At 42.9% G+C, this 24,641-nt stretch overlaps 1 protein-coding gene across 1 annotated transcript in view; it reads left to right on the top strand.

Annotated features, from left to right (window-relative positions):
• LOC109889892 (heat shock 70 kDa protein 12A-like) overlaps nt 1-24,641 on the top strand; it is a 48,769-nt gene that overhangs the window by 10,695 nt on the left and 13,433 nt on the right. The window contains exons 2-7 of the mRNA XM_020481684.2: nt 8,413-8,489; nt 8,710-8,840; nt 18,109-18,295; nt 18,691-18,795; nt 19,464-19,580; nt 22,582-22,753. Of these exons, the coding sequence (XP_020337273.1) occupies nt 8,413-8,489; nt 8,710-8,840; nt 18,109-18,295; nt 18,691-18,795; nt 19,464-19,580; nt 22,582-22,753 (789 nt within the window). The remainder of the gene's footprint in view (nt 1-8,412; nt 8,490-8,709; nt 8,841-18,108; nt 18,296-18,690; nt 18,796-19,463; nt 19,581-22,581; nt 22,754-24,641) is intronic.

Raw genomic sequence — 24,641 nt, 5'->3', positions numbered from 1 at the left:
GAACACTGCAAATTGACCACAACTAAGCCCCAAAATATAACAACAATTGAATACCTTGATTAAGTTGAGACAAAATCACGTCTCTTTTTTTATTCGTGGGGATACTTGTGAACCGATTCATTTTCCTAAATTTAAACTCCTTTTAAATTTATTTTTACTAAAAACTTTGGAGTTTCGCCGACCCCCTGTTATAGGGTGTTATGGGGTGCAGTAGACTGTCCCACGTAAATCAAGTATATTTGGGCAAATTTAAGAGAAAATATACTTGTCAAAATGACAGAAAGTAAATATACGTTTAGCCAGCCTTGACAAATTGACAAATGTGTTTGTTTATTTTTGCTTCCCTGTACCCACCATCTTGTCATTCATAGGTCATAGGTTGTACTGGCATACTATCTGGGTTTCCCAGCCACTCCCCTGCTCGGTGGGCCAGTCAAAAGCACAAGGTGTATAGCCACTGAGCTGTGTACTTTGAAACTCCTCAGGCAGATGTTGCGCGGCTGTCAAAATGTCACACTGATTTACCCCCAGACTGATCTGGAACGAGGCCTTTTCTCGCTAAACGATCCTTCTGGGAGACGCTAGCGGGACATGTTTATTATACAACAGTTGAGCAGATATCCCTACCTCCCCGTCTCCTCCACTCTGTTTGGAGGATACCTGACACCAGAAGGACTCTCACACTCACAAGAGGGCATTCATCCTTCCTCAGAGAAACCATGTGGTGTCTGCATTGACCTTGATTATTGAAAACATGCAATAAAAGTCATGGTTGGAAGCCCCTCAATTTCTCATCAGTTATATTCCCTAGTTTTTCCCTCCTCTCATACACTCTTAGAAGACTAGTCACTATCTAGAACCTAAAATGGTTCTTCAGCTGTCCCCATAAGAGAACCCTTTGAATAACTATTTTTGGTTCTAGGTATAATACTTTTGGGATCCATGTAGAACCCTTTCCACAAAAAGGTTCTACCTGGAACCAAAAAGGGTTATTCTATGGGGACAGCCGAAGAACCCTTTTGGAAGCCTTATACCATAGGGTTTATATTACTTAACATATGCCAGGAAAACCTATGACCTATATTATCTGCAGATAATATAGAGGAAAGGTTGAGCTATGCATGTCTACAGCACTATCTATAGTAGGTGAGGATATGCTGATCAAGTTGAACCTAGTTGTGTTCTATGGTAATCAGTTCATGCTTCACTCAGTGCAGCGGAGGTGGTGTATTTCTGTCTGATCTGCACATTCTCCACTGCTGGGATATCGTTTGCACTAGACACAGATCTATAGATTGATTTCTTCTGCCGAAGTCGGTTCCTCTCCTTGTTCGGGCGGCGTTCGGCGGTCGACGTCACCGGTCTTCTAGCCATCGCCGATCCACCTTTCATTTTCCATTTGTTTTGTTTTGTTTTGTATTCCCACACACCTGGTTTACATTTCCCTCATTACTTGTCATGTATTTAACCCTCTGTTCCCCCCATGTCTGTGTGTGAAATTGTTTATTGTCAAGTTTGGCCAGTTTCCTGCTGGTTTGCGCCGGGTTTTGTTTTATTCCCCTGCTTTGTGGCAGCCGGTACTTTGTACTTGGGTTTTTGTACTTTGTGACGCGGTTGCGTTCTGTGCAATTGATTGCCTTAGTAAAGTGCTTTGTCCACTAATCTCTGCTCTCCTGCGCCTGACTTCTATGCACCAGCTACACTCACCCCTTGACAGGCAGGTTTAGAACCAGCACCTTCCTCAGCACTTCTTGCTACATGTAGTTGAATGGCTACCCAGACTATTTGCATTGCCCTCTCCACACTACTGCCACTCTGCTGTCATCTCTGCATAGTCACTTTAATAATTCTACCTACATGAACATACTACCTCAACTAACCGGTGCATTGACTCTGTACCGGCACCCCCCTGTATATATTTTTATTTTTTATTTTTTACTGCTGCTATTTAATTACTTGTTACTTTTATCTCTTATTTTATCCTTATTTTTTTTTAAACTGTTGGTTAGGGGCCCGTAAGTAAGCATTTCACTGTAAGGTCTACTACACCTGTTGTATTCGGCGCATGTGACTAATACAATTTGATTTGATTTACATAAAGTCCTAAGTATTTCAAAAACTAAAAACATTGTATTTGGGGCAAATCATTCACTGAACCTCAACTAAATCTTGTAATGAATAATGTGGAAATTTAGCAGGTAAATGAGACTGTGAAGAGACACACCGGCACAGACACACTCATACACACACATATGATAACATACGCACTATACACACACGTACACATGGATTTTGTGTTGAGTAGTGACCTGAGGGTACACACTTAATGTATTGTGAAATCTGCTGTGAAATGTATTGTAATGTTTTTAAAATGGTATATAACTGCTTTTATGTTGCTGGACCCCAGGAAGAGTAGCTGCTGCCTTGGCAGGAATGGAGGTCCATAATGGAGGTCCATAATGGAGGTCCATAATGGAGGTCCATAATAAATACACATACAGTAGGAGGACATGGAGGGAGAATATGTACATTTTCCTAATATACATCCCACTGGAATTGCATTTGTATTGACAAATGATGTACATTTACCCACTTAGAGTGTAAATTATGACTTCATTATTATTATTTTGAAACCAGTTGCATTTCTCACCAATTAGGCAAAATCTTCTCTGAAACATCATGCCGAATTACCTTCCACCGCTATGCATACAGTTGTGTTTATTTTTGATAATCAGGCCTTATACAGAAGCAGTTATAGTAGGACACATGAAAAGCAGGTCTGGAATCAGTTAGACATAAGTGTGTGTATATGCATGCAAGTGTGTGTGTGCGGACAATGAAGGGTGCTAGAAACTCAGTCGGCTAACAGCTGTTGTCAGGCTCCTGCCCTGCACTGTCTGTCTGGGCACTTGGCCAGCTGGATGCAGTTGGAAAAGAGGGAGGGAGGATGAAGGGGGCCCCTCTCTCTCTCTTTCTTTCTCTCAATTTCCCTCTGACTGCTTGCTGTACTAGCTGATACATGGCATGATGGGGGAAGAAGTGGGCCATTCTCTCAAAAGGAGAGCCGCCCAGTCTCATTTTCCCTTCATCTACATGAATGTAGCCCTTTGAAAGGAATGTTTTGTGTGGCACTGAATCTTTTTGACAGTGAATGTAATGGGGCATCTCTTTGCCTTTGAAGGTGTTGTTGATTGCGGCATAAATTGTGTCTGCTCTGCTTCGTTCACGCTGGCCCAATCAGTGTCCGCTTTCCGGAGAAACTCTGTTGATCCTGTCTGTCAGCATCACCACATTCTCTGATGTTTACAGATTCTATACATGCCACTATAACATACATACAACTATGTATTGAATTGATTACATGCACAATGCACATGCACCTGTCCTATCATTGTTGTCATTTAAGGATGAAGTAATAAGTCTGAGTGCCTATGAGGCCAACCTTGAGATCTATTCTGGAACTTGTGCAACGGCTTCCAAGTATTTCTAATCAGACATGCAAAGAGACAAGAATCTCACTTGTATATTGTTTTAAATTGGCCTCGGTGTGGACTGTGGTATAGTATTAACATGCACTTGCTCAATAGTTGTTAGTTACTTAACTACAATTTGGTGTTTCTTTTTGCGCTAAATGTAAAGCATGTTTTGAAAATGTTGTTTGTTGCTCCAGTGACCTATTTCAACTAGCTTAAAGAAAAACTCCACCCAAAAACTATCTTTTGGAATTTGTTTCATTAGTCCATTGTTGATATAGTCGCCAAATGTGTTGCATGTCAGCAGTCAAGTTTTCAAGATATATGACTTTCAAAATACAGAAATACAGCCGGTAAAGATGCAAAACGCAAAGTTTGCACTGTGAGGTATTGAGTCCTCTACTCCTGCCGTTCATGAAGGCATTTTACACTATGTTTGTCTATAGAGCATGCATTGTGAAGGATGGGTTTCAACACAGACGTGCATATGGTAATGCACCAATCGCAAACTCACTACTTGATAAACCGGGCAGATGATACTAGATGAAGGTGTGTTTTCTTTTATGAATCAAAATGTATGCTAACCCACTACTGTAGGTTCTTTACTCATAGGACCAGTATTTGGGGATTGCGTGCGTCTCTGAACTGCAACAGCGTTGCAAGGAATGTGTTTGCCCGTCGTGTTTAAACATCTTTTCTCTTTTTCTCTCATACCAGCAGGAATGATATTTCTGGCCCTGTAATCTTAGTATGAAACGATGAGAAAATCAGAGAGGATGTGAAGGACGTTTTATGTGCAGACATTTCTTCCCTTCCCCTCACACTTGCTGTATTGAGGAGGCGGTGTGAGCCTAGCTATCGGGGCAGAGGTGGCAAGAGGAGGCTCTGACCTCATTTCTCATGGTGCCACAGGACCAGAGGTTCAACGCTTGGATTGGATTATTAGCCTCAAATTACTATTAGTTTACAACTTGTTAGTGTGTGAGTGTGTGATAGTGTGGTCGATATATCAGACATATCAAAACTCTGCCTTTGCCTCTAGAATACCATATTCTCACATAGGGTAATACATTGCTAGTGTGCTAATGCCTAAGATTATTTATTTCTATAAACTTGTAATGAACTTTAACTTCGAGTTTTAAATTCCAGTTCTTGCTGCTCATATGTGTTATTGAAAAACCTCCATTGTGCAGTCATAAATTGGGGCCTAGTTCTCCTGTAAACACCCAGTCTGACATCTGCACTGAGGGTCTGAAAAATGTAAAGAGTCGTCTGGGGAAACAGAGGAATGTGACGAGAACAGGAAGTAAAAGCCTCTCCTGCAGAGAGGAGAAAAAAGTCCAGGCGCAAAAAATGAAAGCCTCTCTTTCCACTCAGTTCAGCTCCAGCTCATGTGCTCACTCAAGCAACATAGTTTCTGTATCGCAATGCACCAATGAATTGAATATTTTTTTGCCACCTGCTGAAATCCTTTTCTGGGGGTCGGGGGAGTCTGAAAATGTTTTCAACTTTATAGACACAGCACACATAAAGGTAATTCCAAAATAAAGGAAACACCAACATAAAGTGTATTTTTTGTTTATTTATTTTACCCCCTTTTTCTCCCCAATTTCAATCTTGTCTCATCACTGCAAGTTCCCAACGGGTGGCGAAGGTTGAGTCATGCGTCCTTCGAAAACATGACCCGCCAAACCGCGCTTCTTAACACCCGCCCGCTCAACCCAGAAGTCAGCCGCTCCAATGTATCAGAGGAAACACCGTTCATCTGACAACCAAGGTCAGCCTGCAGGTGATTGGCCCGCCACAAGGAGTCACTAGAGCACAATGAGCCAGTAAAGCTCCCCCGGCCAAACCCTCCCCTAAACCGGACAAAGCTGGGCCAATTGTGCACCGCCCTATGGGACTCCCGATCACGGCCGGTTGTGATACAGACCAGGATAAAACCGGGGTCTGTAGTGACACCTCTAGCACTGCGATGCAGTGCCTTAGACTGCTGCGCCACTCAGGAGGCCCCGAACATAAAGTGTCTTAATAGGGCGTTGGGACACCACGAGCCAGAACAGCTTCAATGCACCTTGGCATAGATTCTACAAGTGTCTGGAACTCTATTGGAGTGATGCAACACCATTCTTCCATGAGAAATTCCATAATTTGTTGTTTTGTTGGTGGTGGAAAATGCTATCTCAGGTGCTGCTCCAGAATCTCCCATCAGTGTTCAATTGGGTTGAGATCTGTTGACTGAGACGGTCATGGCATATGGTTTACATCATTGTCATGCTCATCAAACCATTCAGTTACAATGGATGGGGGCATTGTTTTCCTTTCGGGGCATAGCCATGGTAGCCAAAATAATGGAAAAAATAATGGCCTGCCCAGCATTTTTATACATAACCCTAAGCATGATGGGATGTTAATTGCTTAATAAACTCAGGAACCACACCTGTGTGGAAGCACCTGCTTTCAATATACTTTGTATCCCTCATTTACACAAGTGTTTCCATTATTTTGGCAGTTACCTGTATCTGGCTGTTTGGCCTTATGGAAGAGAAATGGCCCCCTCCTCTGCTTTCTGCCAGAATGTTTTGTGGTGGACAAATGTTTATTTCTTCACTTATTGTTGGCGGGAAATGATATTGTGTTGTTGGGACTTGATTTTATTTGGACTATTAGAATTCAGGATTCTAAACTATTCTAGGGCTTCTCCACTTCAGAGATATGTATGGATTGAATAGTGAAGTACGGTACCTTCATTGAAACATTTGATTCCCTAGCACTCATTATGAATAAACTTTTGTGGCTGTTGATAGGTTGAGCAGGAGCATTGTTTGGTTATTTCCATGTCTCACCTTAGTATGAATACACATAAAGTAAACCTTTATAGACCCCTTTTCAGAGCCCAACATTACCAATAGGATTTAAACACAATAGATGTTGAAGGAAATCATTATACTGTATATTGTTAAAACACTACATATGTTTTGTAAGTGCGAAGGCACCACACTATTCAATAAATTGATGTATTTGCTGTTGCCAGTTATGTAAATTACTTACATTTATATTGCCATATCCTTAATGAGATTGTGAGTGATTGATCGACTTCAACAATACTGTAGTTTCTGGTTGACCTGTATTACATACAGTTAATGATTTCTTGGGTTATTCAAGGAAATTCTAAAGAAATAAATAGAAAATTCTCACTCAGATGCCCAAATCAACTTGCACAAATTAGTCAGAAAAAACATCTGCATTGACATTTTGCAACTGCTTGTAATGAACTCAATACAATTGAATGACATCTCTCATTAAGCATAGCCTAGTGGTTAGACCATTGGACTAGTAACCGGAAGGTTGCGAGTTCAAACCCCCGAGCTGACAAGGTACAAATCTGTCGTTCTGCCCCTGAACAGGCAGTTAACCCACTGTTCCCAGGCCGTCATTGAAAATAAGAATGTGTTCTTAACTGACTTGCCTGGTAAAATTAAAAATTAAGTATTTTATACTGTCAGGTTAATAATAAACTACACAGACTGCACTGGAACACATTTACCACTAGAGCCACAAACAGTAACAAAGCGTATACCCTGTGTAACGATCTGGGTGTCGTGGGTCAGGCGCAGGAAACAGAGAGTTCGATATAGTGCTCTTTTAATGCACACACGGTGAACCACGGCCACCCCACAAAACACTGGGTGCTCAAAACAAATGCCTCAAACGTGGGGACGAAAACAGTCCAGCAAAATCCACAAACAGAAACAAACACGTTTGTCTCCAACATACACAAATGTTACAATAATTAATCCCGCACAAAGAAACAGGTGGGCTGGCTGTCTAATAAAGCCCAACTAATTACCACAAACTCATAACAGGTGTAACCAACAAACACACAAGGAGGGGGAGGAAAGAATCAGTGGCAGCTAGTAGGACGACGACCGCCGAGCGCCACCCGAACGGGAAGAGTCTTGACACCCTGCTACTGTTTTTTGGCAAACAGCTGAGGGATGGGGCTGGAGAAATGTAACCACTCTCGATCAAATTCATAGACAGAGCTATGGATACAAGGACTGACCATGCATGATATCAAAATGATTGTTTTAACCATGTTTTGAGGCTTTTTTTAAATTTAGTTTTTACAAATAATTAAGTTAAACATGCTTATATTCTGGGTTCTGATGGGGTAAGCTCATGCGGCCTTTATAAGTTATATTCTCCCCAAGAATCAAATGGGTAATTATCATTCATTTAAAAATCACAAAAATGTATGTAGCAAATACAGATTGCCCCTTTAAAATAAGACTCAAGGTTATGATTTAAAGGAGGGGGTATGTGGGAGGGGGTGGAGAAGATGGAGTCTATCCACAGGTGGTCTGTAATTCCACACAGTAATTACCAAGCAGTACATTGTGTGGATTCGGACCACTCAGTCACTCTGGAAGGGCGAGAAAAGGGCGAGCGTTGTGGAAAACAGACCGGTAGCGAGATGTCCCGTTGAGACTGAGACCATCCCCAGACACTTAAAAACACAGAGGAAGCACTGTTATTGTGCATTGTCAAAGGGCCTTTTCACAAGCACTATTAAGTGAAGCTAATGAAAGTGGTGGCAAATGGACACACTTTCATTCAATTCAAATGCCACTGTGTTTAAAAGGCAGGTGCATCAACCGTTTTATCTTAAAAGAAGAGTTGTTAGATAGCCAGGAGTTTCAAACGAAAGGTTAGAATGGTAACATTCTTTGTAGTGCATTATCAGAGGATGACTGAACAATCAAAACTAAGATCACAGCTGCACAATTTATTTGAATTGTTGAGAAATAGGGATTGGCAGGGTACTAATGGACATAAAGTATGTCCTAAATCAGATGATTTTGATGAAGCTTTCTGTTGTTTGTTGTTGCCAAGCTAAGTTGACTCATGTTGTGTCTACTTGTTTCTGTCTCCTCAGATGCAATGGCAACTCCCTCTCCGGCAAAGAGCATGGGTGACCCTGGCATCACCCCACTGTCACCCTCACACATTCAGGTAAAAAACCCACCATGGAATATTCTGCATGGAGATGGATCCATAATAGCCGTATGAAGTCTGTATAAACAACTCCATTACCGTGGAATGAGAGATTGTTATGAGAGATTCACCACACAGTCCTTTTAAGTCATTAAACTAGCCACCAGCTTTTCCATCAAGAATAAATAGCACATCTCCTTGAACGTTGTTGACTCCAGTTTTCTGTCCTCCCCACCAGCAAAATGACACGGACTCGAATGCCCACACGGGACCTTCGTTCATCGTGGTGGTTGCTGTCGACTTTGGCACCACTTCCAGCGGCTACGCTTACGCCTTCACTAAGGAGCCAGAATGCATTCACACCATGAGGTGAGCCAAGTCAACGCTGAAATGCAGTCGCTGGGAGCAGGAGGAGAGAGAGAGAGAAAGAGATCGAGATAGATTGAGGGAGTCATGGGGAGGTGCACTCAGGTCAGGTTGTTCTGTAGCAGAGTCTTATTGAATATTCCCTGGCAGGTGATGCAGGAGACATTGAATGCATGGTGCTGCTTTCTGTTCTTACTTAGGTCTTATTTAGGCGTAACCATAACAGAAGGGTTGTTGATAGCCAGGTAAAAGGTGTTTATCAAATGATTGCTACTCTATTTCATTGTCATCCTTTTGGGGCATAGCCATGGTTGCCAAAATAATGGCCTGCCCAGCATTTTTATACATAACCCTAAGCATGATGGGATGCTAATTGTTTAATTAACTCAGGAACCACACCTGAGTGGAAGCACCTGCTTTCAAAATACTTTGTATCCCTCATTTACACAAGTGTTTCCATTATTTTGGCAGTTACCTGCATCTGGGGCGGCAGGTAGCCTAGTGGTTAGAGCGTTGGCCTAGTAACCGAAAGGTTGCAAGATCGAATCCCTGAGCTGACAAGGTAAAAATCTGTTGTTCTGAACAAGGCAGTTAACCCACTGTTCCTGGGCTGTCATTGAAAATAAGAATTTGTTCTTAAATGACTTACCTAATTAAAATAAATCTGGCTGTTTGGCCTGTCAGTCACTTATGGAAGAGAAATGGCCCCCTCCTCTGCTTTCTGCCAGAATGTGTGTAGAACGTTCCAGGCAGCAGGACCACTCTGCTAGGATGTAGGGAAAGAGGATACTCAATCTATGGCTCTTTTTGTGGTGGATAAATGTTTATTTCTTCACTTATTGTTGGTAGAAAATGATCTTGTGTTGTTGGGACTTGATTTTATTTGGACTATTAGAATTCAGGATTCTAAACTATTCTAGGACTTCTCCACTTCAGAGATACAGTGCCTTGCGACCTTTTTCCACATTTCAGGCTTCAAACATAAAGATATAAAAGTGTATTTTTTTGTGAAGAATCAACAACAAGTGGGACACAATCATGAAGTGGAACGACATTTATTGGATATTTCAAACTTTTTTAACAAATCAAAAACGGAAAAATTGGGCGTGCAAAATTATTCAGCCCCCTTAAGTTAATACTTTGTAGCGCCACCTTTTGCTGCGATTACAGCTGTAAGTCGCTTGGGGTATGTCTCTATCAGTTTTCACATCGAGAGACTGACATTTTTTCCCATTCCTCCTTGCAAAATAGCTCGAGCTCAGTGAGGTTGGATGGAGAGCATTTGTGAACAGCAGTTTTCAGTTCTTTCCACAGATTCTCGATTGGATTCAGGTCTGGACTTTGACTTGGCCATTCTAACACCTGGATATGTTTATTTTTGAACCATTCCATTGTAGATTTTGCTCTATGTTTTGGATCATTGTCTTGTTGGAAGACAAATCTCCGTCCCAGTCTCAGGTCTTTTGCAGACTCCATCAGGTTTTCTTCCAGAATGGTCCTGTATTTGGCTCCATCCATCTTCCCATCAATTTTAACCATCTTCCCTGTCCCTGCTGAAGAAAAGCAGGCCCAAACCATGATGCTGCCACCACCATGTTTGACAGTGGGGATGGTGTGTTCAGGGTGATGAGCTGTGTTGCTTTTACGCCAAACATAACGTTTTGCATTGTTGCCAAAAAGTTCAATTTTGGTTTCATCTGACCAGAGCACCTTCTTCCACATGTTTGGTGTGTCTCCCAGGTGGCTTGTGGCAAACTTTAAACGACACTTTTTATGGATATCTTTAAGAAATGGCTTTCTTCTTGCCACTCTTCCATAAAGGCCAGATTTGTGCAATATACAACTGATTGTTGTCCTATGGACAGAGTCTCCCACCTCAGCTGTAGATCTCTGCAGTTCATCCAGAGTGACCATGGGCCTCTTGGCTGCATCTCTGATCAGTCTTCTCCTTGTATGTGCTGAAAGTTTAGAGGGACGGCCAGGTCTTGGTAGATTTGCAGTGGTCTGATACTCCTTCCATTTCAATATTATCGCTTGCACAGTGCTCATTGGGATGTTTAAAGCTTGGGAAATCTTTTTGTATCCAAATCCGGCTTTAAACTTCTTCACAACAGTATCTCGGACCTGCCTGGTGTGTTGCTTGTTCTTCATGATGCTCTCTGCGCTTTTAACGGACCTCTGGGACTATCACAGTGCAGGTGCATTTATACGGAGACTTGATTACACACAGGTGGATTGTATTTATCATCATTAGTCATTTAGGTCAACATTGGATCATTCAGAGATCCTCACTGAACTTCGGGAGAGAGTTTGCTGCACTGAAAGTAAAGGGGCTGAATAATTTTGCACGCCCAATTTTTCAGTTTTTGATTTGTTAAAAATGTTTGAAATATCCAATAAATGTCGTTCCACTTCATGATTGTGTCCCACTTGTTGTTGATTCTTCACAAAAAAATACAGTTTTATATCTTTATGTTTGAAGCCTGAAATGTGGCAAAAGGTCGCAAAGTTCAAGGGGGCCGAATACTTTCGCAAGGCACTGTATGTATGGATTGAATAGTGAAGTATGGTACCTTCATTGAAACATTTGATTCTTTAGCACTCATTATGAAGAAACCTTTGTGGCTGTTGATAGGTCGAGCAGGAGCATTGTTTGGTTATTTCCATGTCTCAAATGGAGATATAAAGGGCCATGGAGGCTTCTAACTAGATTCCAATGACTGTCCTTAAAGGTCAGAAGAAACAGTGTTTGCTCCCTCTCTCAACAATGCCTCATTGGCAGTCATCATGTCATGGCCCCAGCAGTGTAATGCTCTTGTTAGCACTGGTAGGAGGAGCTGGTTCCTTTAGCTGAGGAACCAGCTAGACTGCCATCCTGAGACCTGTAGGATCCTCTGACCCATAAAACACACAGGTCAACTCTTTTCCCTGTGTGTGTCAGGCACCAGGGCCAACCTCCATACCTTGCAGTCCCTCACAAAACAGACCGGTTTTTATATGGTTTCATGCACTAGTTTTAAGGGGCCCTATCTGAACTTTGATGATCTATCTTAGAGCAGCAGCTGTGGCCAATCTTATACGTAGAAGGTCAGTGTGGTTGCAGGTTTTTGTTGATTTGAATAATTGTTCAATTTATAGTTAAACTTGTTGATACTTAACTGGCAATCAACAATAGTTCTAAGGAGTTGTCCATAGAGAAAACATGTCTGGAAACTCTATATACGACATGTTACAGTTTTATGCATGACTTTCGACCATAATCTGCATTTTCCCTCTTGCAAAATTTCAACAGAAAATGGGTAACACTTTGTAACATCATAAAATCTGTCAAAGGTGAAACTCGTCAATTCTGTAATAGTAAAAAAAAAAATAATGTTTGTCAGTTAGACTACTAGGTAGAACAGTTATACTAGCCCCTACACTGAAATGTAGCAATTATGTGCTTAATAACACAAATCTTTCTGTGTCTTGGACATTTTTCTGAGAATGAAGTTGTTTTGTAGGAGTGCTAGATAAAATGGAGTATTATTAATGTCACATCCTTAGGGTGATGAGACACAGACTGGGAGAATTGTCTATTGGGGAAACCTCTCCTGTCATGGGTCATTAACTCCAGACATCAGGTAACAGTTTAGTAAGATATTTTTACTGGTGCTGCCAGACCTTGCAGTGAAAACAGCCGGAGCCCCAAGATGATTTACTTTGGATTGAACCATCTGCTCTCTAAATCCTTACAGAAACAATAATAAGCCCTCCGAATGGATCTGTAAAGTTTGCCCATACCCCGAGGGAACTGTTTTGGGCTGCTTTAATGTTTTAGTTCTCTTATGATAGAGATTTCAGTGTAGAACACCTCTTTGAATAGAAGAGGAATGCATTGCTGTATTGATAGTGAGCATTAGCCAGTTGCATCTCTATGACATAGACATTAGCATTCCTTCCCTGTCCTCACTGTTGCTGGCCCTCACAATGGAGCAGGAATCTCATTGCCGATAGAAGCCCAACCTGAGATGAAAACAGCTATTCGGGCCATGGCTGCCAGTTCCTCTGGAAATTGCCAACACCCTGACAATATTTGTTATTGTGTGTATATTTTTTAGATATCATTTCTGTTCTTGCTACATTTTGCAGTAAGCCACCCTTTTAGTACTATGTAGGCTACCGTGCATTAAGGCTTTTGGTTGGTGATTGTCAGAGGTCTGAATATAAGCTTGTCTGGCCTCCCACTGCACTAAATGCCTGTCTTACAGACTACGCACAGTGAAAAGAAATGCATCATTTACAGACCTTCACTCCTTTATTTTCCGTGAGGCATATTCCATTCCATCTACGGTCGTGTTATACAGTAGGCTAGCTATTTTTCACCCGTCATGTTCTTACATGTTAACCAGTTTAGCCATACTGGGGAGCTATTTGCATTCATCGACAGTTTGAATCACAACCATGTTTTAAGTTCTGTTACGACGACTTACTGTCACATTGTCAGTTAGCCTCAATGTGACAGTTACAACGACCTATGAGTTTTGAATAAATAGGCTACAGGTTTAGATTTTTTGATTGTGTCAAATGATCATGTTAATTAGGGTATATGTTTTAACCAAACATAGATCATTAAAAAAGATTGGTGAGTTGTTATATAGCGTGATCATGCTGTGATGTGATTAGGAGAAGAATTATCCCTCTATTATCCATCTATTAAGTGGACATACCATACTCCGTCTATAGGGCTGTGGACATACCATACTCTGTCTATAGGGCTGTGGACATGCCATACTCCGTCTATAGGGCTGTGGACATGCCATACTCCGTCTATAGGGCTGTGGACATGCCATACTCCGTCTATAGGGCTGTGGACATACCATATACCGTCTATAGGGCTGTGGACATACCATACTCCGTCTATAGGGCTGTGGACATGCCATACTCCGTCTATAGGGCTGTGGACATGCCATACTCCGTCTATAGGGCTGTGGACATACCATACTCCATCTATAGAGCTGTGGACATACCATACTCCGTCTATAGGGCTGTGGACATACCATACTCCGTCTATAGGGCTGTGGACATACCATACTCCGTCTATAGGGCTGTGGACATACCATACTCCGTCTATAGGGCTGTGGACATACCATACTCCGTCTATAGAGCTGTGGACATACCATACTCTGTCTATAGGGCTGTGGACATACCATACTCCATCTATAGGGCTGTGGACATACCATACTCCGTCTATAGGGCTGTGGACATACCATACTCCGTCTATAGGGCTGTGGACATGCCATACTCCGTCTATAGGGCTGTGGACATGCCATACTCCGTCTATAGGGCTGTGGACATACCATACTCCATCTATAGAGCTGTGGACATACCATACTCCGTCTATAGGGCTGTGGACATACCATACTCCGTCTATAGGGCTGTGGACATACCATACTCCGTCTATAGGGCTGTGGACATACCATACTCTGTCTATAGGGCTGTGGACATACCATACTCCGTCTATAGAGCTGTGGACATACCATACTCTGTCTATAGGGCTGTGGACATACCATACTCCATCTATAGGGCTGTGGACATACCATACTCCGTCTATAGGGCTGTGGACATACCATACTCCGTCTATAGGGCTGTGGACATGCCATCCAGCATGATGATGACAATGATGATAAAGGGCTGTTGAATGATAAACACAGATTGTGCAAAAAAGAGCCTAAAGTCATATTTCTAATGTTAAAGTTTGTGAGAAACAAATGTGTACTCAGGGCACCATTGGGAATGAGTCCCTGGTCTCAATTTGGCTACCCTGAATAAATAAAAGTGAATTAAAAAGAAAATAATTCTTAATTTAGATTAGCAGTAAGCATCCAGTGGTTTCCCCCAAATCTTCCAAATGAGTCCCTCACAGCAGGCTTATCCCCCAGTGAGACTGACCAATAATCTCATCAGGGCACTTAGCAAACATATTCTCATCTTCAAGGGAACCAAACTAATTATAGTAACTAATCCTTAATTTATCCAGAGCTAGTGTAGCACAATTAGTGTGTCGGTCATGTTGTGGCTCTTTTGTTTTTATTCATTTTAAATGTTTAATTGAACCTTTTATTTAACTAGGCAAATCAGTTAAGAACAAATTCTTATTTACAATGACGACCTACTAGAAGGCAAAAGGCCTCCTGCGGAGACTTGGAGCGACCCAGTACGTGTGTGCTTTGGGGACCTTTAACAGAATGTGACTGGCAGAACGGATGTTGTATTTTGAGGATGAGGGCTGCAGTAGGTATCTTAGATAGGGGGAAGTGAGGCCTAAGAGGGTTTTTGTTAACAATAGCTGGTGCGCAATCTCTAATATTAAGGAAGTCTCGATGTTCTGCTCGCTTGAGTTAGAATACCTCATAAACTGTAGACCATACCAAGAGAGTTTCATCTATATTTTTTTGTATCTGTCTATTTACCACCACAAACTGATGCTGGCACTAAGACCGCACTGAACGAGCTGTATAGGGCAATGAGCAAACAAGAAAATGCTCATCCAGAGGCTGTGCTCCTACTGGGCGTGATTTTAATGCAGGAAAACTGAAATCCGTTTTACCTCATTTCTACCAGCATGTGCATCTAGAAGCGAAGAAACTCTACATCTCCTTTACTCTACACACAGAAATGCATACAAAGCTCTTCCTCGGCCTCCATTTGGCAAATCTGACCATAACTCTATCCTCCTGATTCCTGCATAAAAACAAAAGCTCAAACAGGAAGTACCGGTGACTCGCTCAATACGGAAGTGGTCCGATGAAGTGGATGCTAAGTTACAGGACTGTTTCACTAGCATAGACTGGAATATGTTCCGGGATTCATCTGATGGCATTGAGAAGTTTACTACATCAGTCACCAGCTTCATTAATAAGTGCATCATTGACGTCGTCCACACAGTGACCGTAAGTACATATCCCAACCAGAAGCCATGGATTACAGGCAACATCCACACTGAACTAAAGGCTAGAGCTACCTCTTTCAAGAAGCGGGACACTAATCGGTAAATTTATAAGAAATCCCACTATGACCTCTGGCGATCCATCAAACAGGCAAAGCATCAATAGAGGACTAAGCCTGAACCCTACTAAGTTGGATTGGAAACTCGTTGGATGTGGCAGGGCTTTCAAACTGTCATGGATTACAAAGGGAAACCCACACGCAAGCTGCCCAGTGACATGACCCTACCAGATGAGCTAAATGACTTCTATGCTTGCTTCAAGGTAAACAACACTGAATCATGCATGAGCGCACCAGCTATTCCAGACGACTTTGTGATCACGCACTCTGTAGCTGATGTGAGTAAGACCTTTAAACAGATTAACATTCACAAGGCCGCAGGACCAGACAGATTACCAGGAAGCGTACTCCGAGCATGCGCTGACCAGCTGGCAAGTGTCTTTTCCCTGACATTTTCAACCTCTCCCTGACCCAGTCTGTAATACCTACGTTTCAAGTAGTCCATCATTGTCCCTGTGCCCAAGAACGCCAAGGTAACCTGTCTAAATGACTATCACCCCGTAGCACTCACATTTGTAGCCATGAAATGCTTTGAATGACTAGTCATGGCTCACATCAACACCATCATCCCAGACACCCTGGACCCACTCCAAATTGCATACCCCCCCAACAGATCCACAGATGACGCAATCTCTATTGCACTCCACACTGCCCTCTCCCACCTGGACAAGAGGAACACCTATGTGAGAATGCTATTAATTGAGTACAGCTCAGTGTTCAACTCATCACTCTTAACTAAGCTCATTACTAAACTAAGGACCCTGGGACTGAACACCTCCTTCTGCAACTGGATCCTGGACTTCTTGACCGACCGCACCCAGGTGGTGAGAGTAGACAACAACACATCTGTCACGCGTAGTCGCTTCCGGTTCTCCCTGTTCACCCACGACTACGTGGTCACGCACAACTCAGACTCAACGGTAGTAAGCCTGATCACCAATGACGATGAGACAGCCTATAGGGAAGAGGTCAGAGACCTGGCAGTGTGGTGCCAGGACAACAACCTCTCCCTCAATGTCAGCAAGGCAAAGGAGCTGATCGTGGACTACAAGAAACAGAGGACCGAGCACGCCCCCATCCACATTGACAGGGCTGTAGTGGAGCGGGTTGAGAGATTCAAGTTCCTCGGTGTTCACATCACTAAGGATCTATCATGGTCCACACACACCAACACAATCGTGAAGAGGGCACGATAACACCTCTTCCCATTCAGGATTCTGTAAAGATTTGGCATGGGCTCTCAGATCCTCAAAAAATTATACAGCTGCACCATTGAGAGCATCTTGACTGGCTGCATCACCGCTTGGTATGGCAACTGCTTGGCATAAGGCACTACAGAGGGTAGTGTGTACGGCCCAGTACATAACTGGGGCTGAGCTTCCTGTCATACCACACGGCACCAAGTCTGGAACCAAAAGGACCCTGAACAGCTTCTACCTGCAAGCCATAAGACTGATAAATAGTTAGTCCGGGTAGCTTTTTGGTTAACTTTTTAACTATCTGCTACTGTTTATTATCTATCCTGTTGCCTCGTCACTTTATTTCCAGTTATATGTACATATCTACCTCAATTACCTCGTACCCCTCGACTCAGCACTGGTATCCCGTGTATATAGTCAAGTTATCACTACTCATTGTGTATTTATTATTACTTTTATTATTATGTGTTATTGCTTTTGTATTATTTCTCTCTTTTCTTTCTCTCTGCATTGTTGGGAAGGGCCTGTAAGGATTTCACTGTTCGTCCACACCTGTTGTTTATGAAGCATGTGACAAATAAAATTGGATTTGATTTGATTTGAGGTTCAGAAAGCCATTAATGACTGACAACGAGGGACTGATGAGGACACACTACTTTAGTTTGTGTGATTGACCTTAGATGTGTCTGTTGTCTGCAGACATTTTTGTTCAGGTTGTAATGTCGACAGGATACATTAATGCTTTTAAATGCATTCTGCCTTATTCAGACATATTGAGCCATTTGACACAAATAGAGAAAATGCACTGCAGGGAACTGTCTGGTGGTTTCAACAGATTAAAGATAGATGAAACTAAGATAAAAAAGTAAATAGATGAAAGATAGAGGCCCACCCACAACCAAATTGGAGAATGTCCCCCTAATAAAGCACAAGATGCCGAAATATGCTCTTTGTAAAAAAAAATGATAAATTAGCTGCCATAACTCAGTTGTTCATTGGTTTAAATGTTTTGTGGTCTTTCCTAGACGCTGGGAGGGCGGCGACCCCGGAGTATCCAATCAGAAGACGCCTACCACCATCCTCCTGACCCCGGACAGGAAGTTCCATAGTTTTGGCTACGCAGCACGTGACTTTTACCATGACCTGGATCCAACCGAGTCCAAGCACTGGCTCTACCTGGAGAAGTTCAAAATGAAACTCCACACCACTGCGGTAAAGACATACATGCACACACACACACACACACACACACACACACACACACGCACACGCACACGCACACACACACACACACACTTCCCTTATTACTGTCTGCCCTTGTGCAGGGCTGGCAGCTTGGCTGCCCTGAGATGACTTTGCAGCAAGCTCTTGAAGTTCTGTGCAAAGTAGGAGGTAACACAGCCAGTAACTGTTGGCTCAGGCTAGTGTTATTGCACATATTTCACCATAGAATTATGAATGGACATGATTTGGATAAGGCTATTCAAGTATGTTGGCTCAATCTGTCTTAGTCTTTATCAGTAGATGTCTGTTTGGTGTTTCAATTAAAATATTACGATAACATGGAACTTGTGTTTTCTCTGTCATCGTTTCTTTCCCCCAATCAGAATCTCTCCATAGACACAGAACTCCATGCAGCCAATGGGAAGCGAGTAAAAGCTATTGATATTTTTGCATATGCTCTGGCGTTCTTCAAGGAACAAGCACTTAAGGTAAAGTATTATCAGGTTCTACTGCACGGTATATATTTTATGCAAAACAATACACTGAGTGTACAAAACATTAGGAACACCTTCCTAATATTGAGTTGCACCCCCTTTTGCCCTCAGAACAACCTCAATTCATCAGGACATGGACTCTACAATGTGTCGAAAGTGTTCCACAGGGATGCTGGCCCATGTTGATTCCAATGCTTCTCACAGTTGTGTCAAGTTGGCTGTATGTACTTTGGGTGGTGGACCAGTCTTGATGCACAAGGGAAACTGTTGAGCGTGAGAAACCCAGCAGTGTTGCAGTTCTTGACACACTCAAACCGGGGCACCTGGCACCTACTACCATACCCCGTTCAAAGGAAATTCTATATTTTGTCTTGCTCATTCACCCTCTGAATGGCACACATACACCATGTCTCAATTGTCTCAAGGCTTAGAAATCCTTCTTTAACCTGTCTCCTCCCCTTCATCTACACTGATTGAAGCTGATTTAAGATTGAAGCGACATCAATAAGGGATCATAGCTTAGCTCATGTTTTGTACACTCAGTGTATATTGAATACATGTATCTGTTATGAATTAGAAATAGCTCTTAATACTCAGTGATAGTGCTGATGTTATGATGTGTCAGGCAAAACAGATATCATGTTTAATTTGATCCCGTGCAGGAGTTAAGTGACCAGGCGGGTGCAGAGTTTGACAACACAAATATCAGATGGGTCATCACAGTGCCAGCCATCTGGAAAATGCCAGCCAAGCAGTTCATGAGGGAGGCAGCCTACAAGGTGGGTGGGCCCCTGTCAATCAACACACGCCCATGTTCACTCGCATGCAATCACACAGAGAGGCACGTACGCTCATGCATATACACACACAGACACACAGTCAAATATTTAATTTGAAAAACTGTCTGTCTGCCGTATGCTGCTCTCAACATTTCAAACGACAATGTTGTTGCAGATCAAACCATCTATACCCTTCAGGGTAAATGATGCTCCCGCATAGTCTCACCACTAGCTCTTAACAGGAAAGCCATCTGTCGTTTGACAAAGGTACTGCAGGTACTTGGGAGAGAAAGTGATGACGGGGCATGATTAGCTTTGTCGCTGCTGTGATGTATTGCAGATAGGAGAGAGGTGGGGGAATGCTCTGGGCCTGCAGTGGCAGACCACCCTCCTCCCTCTCTCCTGCATGGGGGCAGACCACCCTCCTCCCTCTCTCCTGCATGGGGGCAGACCACACTCCTCCCTCTCTCCTGCATGGGGGCAGACCACACTCCTCCCTCTCTCCTGCATGGGGACAGACCACCCTCCTCCCCCTCTCCTGCATGGGGCAGACCACCCTCCTCCCTCTCTCCTGCATGGGGGCAGACAGACTGGTCCACGACTGCGGTAGAGGAGAGGGAGGAGAGCTGGAGGGAGCCAACAGGGAAAGGGATTACTTCATCACTATGAGTCGTCCCAAGAGAGAGAGATAATATGAGGATAGGACAGTGGGACAAGGGATAGCAGGTAGTGGGTGCATACTGAGGATGAGAATAGAGGAAGAGAATGAAGTGGCTATTGTGAGAATTCTCAATAGACTGTGAGAATAAATATTATGACAAATCGCTTGGTACTACAGATCATTAGACAGTATAGTGAAACTCCAGTGTATACTATTCCTCGATACAGACATGCCAGCTCACAGCATCACAGCATAGTGACACAAGCAGGGTTGTTTGTCCACACCCCCCCCCCCCCAGAGGAGAAGAGTGGTGGGAGGGAGCTGCAGAGCTGTATGGTGGTATAGGTGTGGTACTCTGTGGCCTGGGGGAATGGGTGTGTGTGGGGGGACGGGGGACGGGGGGGTATAGTACATGGGAGAATGTCAAATCCCACCGGTCAAAAACTGGTTGAATCAACGTTTCCACGTCAGTTCAACAACAAAAATGATACTTGATGACGTTAAAACAACTTGGAAAACTGATTGGATTTGCAAAAAGTCATCAACGTAAGGGAAATGTATGCACTCACTGGATAAGAGCATCTGCTAAATGACTTTGGTATTTTTTTTTACCCAACTTCTAACCTAAATCCAATGACATGGTGACATGTTTTGTTGATTTCACATTGAATTTACGTTAGTGGACTCAAATGTGCAAATGTAAATCAGAACTAGACATTGAAATGACGTCTGAGCCCAGTGGAATGGGTGTGTCAGTCTGTCTGAGGCTGCAGTACCGGATAGAGACACCACCCTCCCCTCTGCAGTGAACAAAGAAGATGGGCTGGGGAGGGAGAAGGGAGAGAGAGGGAGAAGGGAGGGGGAGAGCGAGGGAGAAGGGAGGGGGAGAGAGAGGGAGGAGGGAGAGGGGAGATGGCGAAGGAGAGATGTGAGATGGAAAGGAGAGAGGCTTTTTAGATGGCTTGACCACTTGATATCTGCAGTGGGGATTGAGGTACAGTAAGAGGGGGAGGATGTTCGGGGGGATGGCAGTGGTGGTGGGGGAGGCTGCGTATCTGCAGTGACTCAGCATCCTCTGGCTTTATAATTTATTATTGGCACTGGGGGAAGCAGGCACACCTCTCCCTTACCCGCTCCTCCCTCTTCAACTTTCCTCCTCCCTCTCCTCCGCTCCTTCACCACAACATGCAGATCTCACAGAGCGGAGGGATGTGATGCAATGCTCAGATTTTATACGTAGTCTGTCTTTTTCTGTGTGTATTGTGGATAGAAACACAAACCAGCCTGCACAGCATGTGTTCACTGATTGGTTTCCATTGTTCTGTTGATCGATAGGTCTCTGTTGTTCGATAGGTCTCCATTGTTCTGTTGATCGATAGGTCTCTGTTGTTCGATAGGTCTCCATTGTTCTGTTGATCGATAGGTCTCTGTTGTTCGATAGGTCTCCATTGTTCTGTTAATCCATAGGTCTCTGTTGTTTCGATAGGTCTCTATTGTTCTGTTGATCGATAGGTATCCATTGTTCTGTTGATCGATAGGTCTCCATTGTTCTGTTGACTGCTAGGTCTCCATTGTTCTGCTGTTCGATAGGCCTCCATTGTTCTGTTGATCGATAGGTCTCCATTGTTCTGTTGATTGATAGGTCTCCATTGTTCTGTTGATTGATAGGTCTCCATTGTTCTGTTGATTGATAGGTCTCCATTTTTCTGTTGATCGATAGGTCCACATTCTCTGTTGTTCGATAGGTCTCCATTGTTCTGTTGATCGATAGGTCTCCATTGTTCTGTTGATCGATAGGTCTCCATTGTTCTGTTGATCGATAGGTCTCCATTGTTCTGTTGATTGATAGGTCTCATTTGTCTCTGATGTTCGAATGCTGCAAAATCAGTGGTTGCTTGAGGAAATGTAATAGCTTTTGGAAATTCCTCTTATGTTAGGATCATATGATTTAGTATTTTCCTGTTCAAATCTGTGGCTTGTCCAGATCCCCATACTTTCCTAAAAGCTATTTATCATTTAGTAGTGAACTAGATTGTTTTATATTAATTATGGTTGTGTTAAATGGTTCCAGCTATAGATGGTATTTACACAGTATTGTATAAGTGTATGTAGACAGTATATTTGCTTTTACAAAATTAATTATTTGAGTACTGATGGCCATATTATCTTACTTCCTATTTGGAGGTATCTTGAATCCTTAGCATACCCTGAATACTTAGCAATGAGGGTTGACCACAGCAACTTACTAGGACAGTTATTCACAATGCTAGTTTTATTCGGATCCTGTTAAGGAAAAAGCAGATGTCCTGTATTTCCTGTCTGTGCTCTGCTTTCCTCTAGGCTGGTCTGGTTCCCCGTGACACCCCAGAGCAGCTGATCATCGCCCTTGAGCCTGAGGCAGCCTCCATCTACTGCCGCAAGCTCCGCCTCCACCAGATGATTGACATTGGCACCAAGACCACCCAGAATGGTTTCAGCCCCAATGAGAACGTGGGGGCAGGGATGACCCAGGGTAAATCCCACCCTGCGACCCCTAATTTGACAGCATGCGAATCAGCAATAGCAAATGACTCCCTCAAGGCTTTCCTCTCTCTCACTCATCACTCTTTTTTGTTTCGGGAAAGAGTTTTTGTTCTCCACAGATGATCTAAACTATTGACTGGGGATATGACTGAATGCCACTCACAGTAGCATTCACTTGCATGCATGGCAATTATTCATCTCCCCTTTCTTTTAGTTCAACAGCTCATCAGCAGGGAGAATGTGTATTACACCTATGTTGGTTCAATTGATGTCACAGGGGCACGTGCCCCCTCAGATTTGTCCTGTTTAAAAATGAACAATATTATTTTCTTCTTTTTCTTTCTTTCTCTGTAATACTACTAGCCACCTAGCAATTTTATGAAGTTGTCTTTAGCCTGGATACATTCCCAGTCTCTCAACCTCATAACTACTACATTTCAGGCTATCCATCGAGTAGCAAACAATTACGAAACGTACTACATAAGACTCCCAATCCTTTCAGTCCTTTACCCAGATTTTAGCAGAGGTGCAGAGAAAAAAATAACCACCTGTCCTTTAAAAAAGAAAAATAACCTCCAGTCAGGAGGATACAGACAGCTACATTTTTGGGGTTCATGACGCCCCTGATTGAATCAATTCTTCCAGTTGTCTGTGACCCTGGTGAGAGCCTGACATTTATCCAAGGTGTCAATTCAAAACTATATGCTCCAGTCCTTGAATGCCATGTATTTTATGACAAACATATCATTTCTACCATCTGTCTAACATATTCCCTGAATGTGATTCACTTGTTATAGTAGTACTGCAGCTTTAGTTTAAATTCAATAGGATTCACCCACACATTCAGTAGAGGAAACGCTGTAAGACAACAGTGTACATGGTATACTGTCTTTAATAAGAACTGAGATGAGAGATGATTTACTGTACTGTATAGACAATTATTGTTGATTCTGAATACTCAGTGCAACAATAAGAAAACAGTAATCGCTCTTTAGCTGGGCACTTGTTGCCTTGCGGTTCTTGGATGAAGATCATTGCATTGATGGAATGGTCACTGCCTCCGTCATGGTTTACAACACTAACCGCATGCTGTAAGACTGCTGAAGGCTATTGGTGTCTCTTTGGAGCAGATGTGTTCCTATGTTTTTCCTTTATAGACTCTGTAATGGCCAGTTTCAGGCTGTGTCTGGTAAGCTTATGAACACATACTGTACGACTAGCAGAGTTTGTATGTTTCCTGTATATCTCTACATTCCTGTAAAATGCTTAGTTTGTTGTCCAAAATGGTGCTCAATGTGTCCCAAGGCCATATACAGGATTTCAGAACTAGTGAGGTCAATGTAGCGCCATCCAACGGATATATCTTTTACTAATAATAATTATGGAATATTAAGTTGGTTTGAAATAAACCCTGTGATGAATAGTCAGATTGTTTGTAGGCCTAGCGCCTTGCCTCCAGTAGTAATGCAGAGGTCAGAGAGAGGTCAGAAAAAAAGAAGAGGGTGCAAGTCAATATCCCCAAGTCTAATGCTGGGGTTTCCAACAGGATGTTACAACTCTTTTTGTTTTGGAAGAGAAGTGTACTCTCTGTCCAGCTGCTGCTGTTTCCTCCTTACATGAACTTTCCCATAATGGCTGCCCCTCTACTCGAGCAGCTTCCACCATCACTAACTCACAACATTCTCACAGCGTTCCTGGAAGTTTATTTCTTCATTTTGTTGTCTGTGTTTTGACATGTTGATGGAAGAGGTAATGCTGCCATAGATCGACCCCACTCTCACGCCTTCCTGAGAGCTAATAGGAGTAGAAAATTCCTCTTTCCTCTTTGTGCTTCCCAACTGTTGAAGGAAATGTCCTTCTGACGTCTTGATCGCTGT

The sequence above is a fragment of the Oncorhynchus kisutch genome, linkage group LG4, assembly GCF_002021735.2.
Source record: "Oncorhynchus kisutch isolate 150728-3 linkage group LG4, Okis_V2, whole genome shotgun sequence".
Classification (NCBI taxonomy): domain Eukaryota; kingdom Metazoa; phylum Chordata; class Actinopteri; order Salmoniformes; family Salmonidae; genus Oncorhynchus; species Oncorhynchus kisutch.
This window is presented reverse-complemented; position numbering and strand designations above follow the sequence as displayed.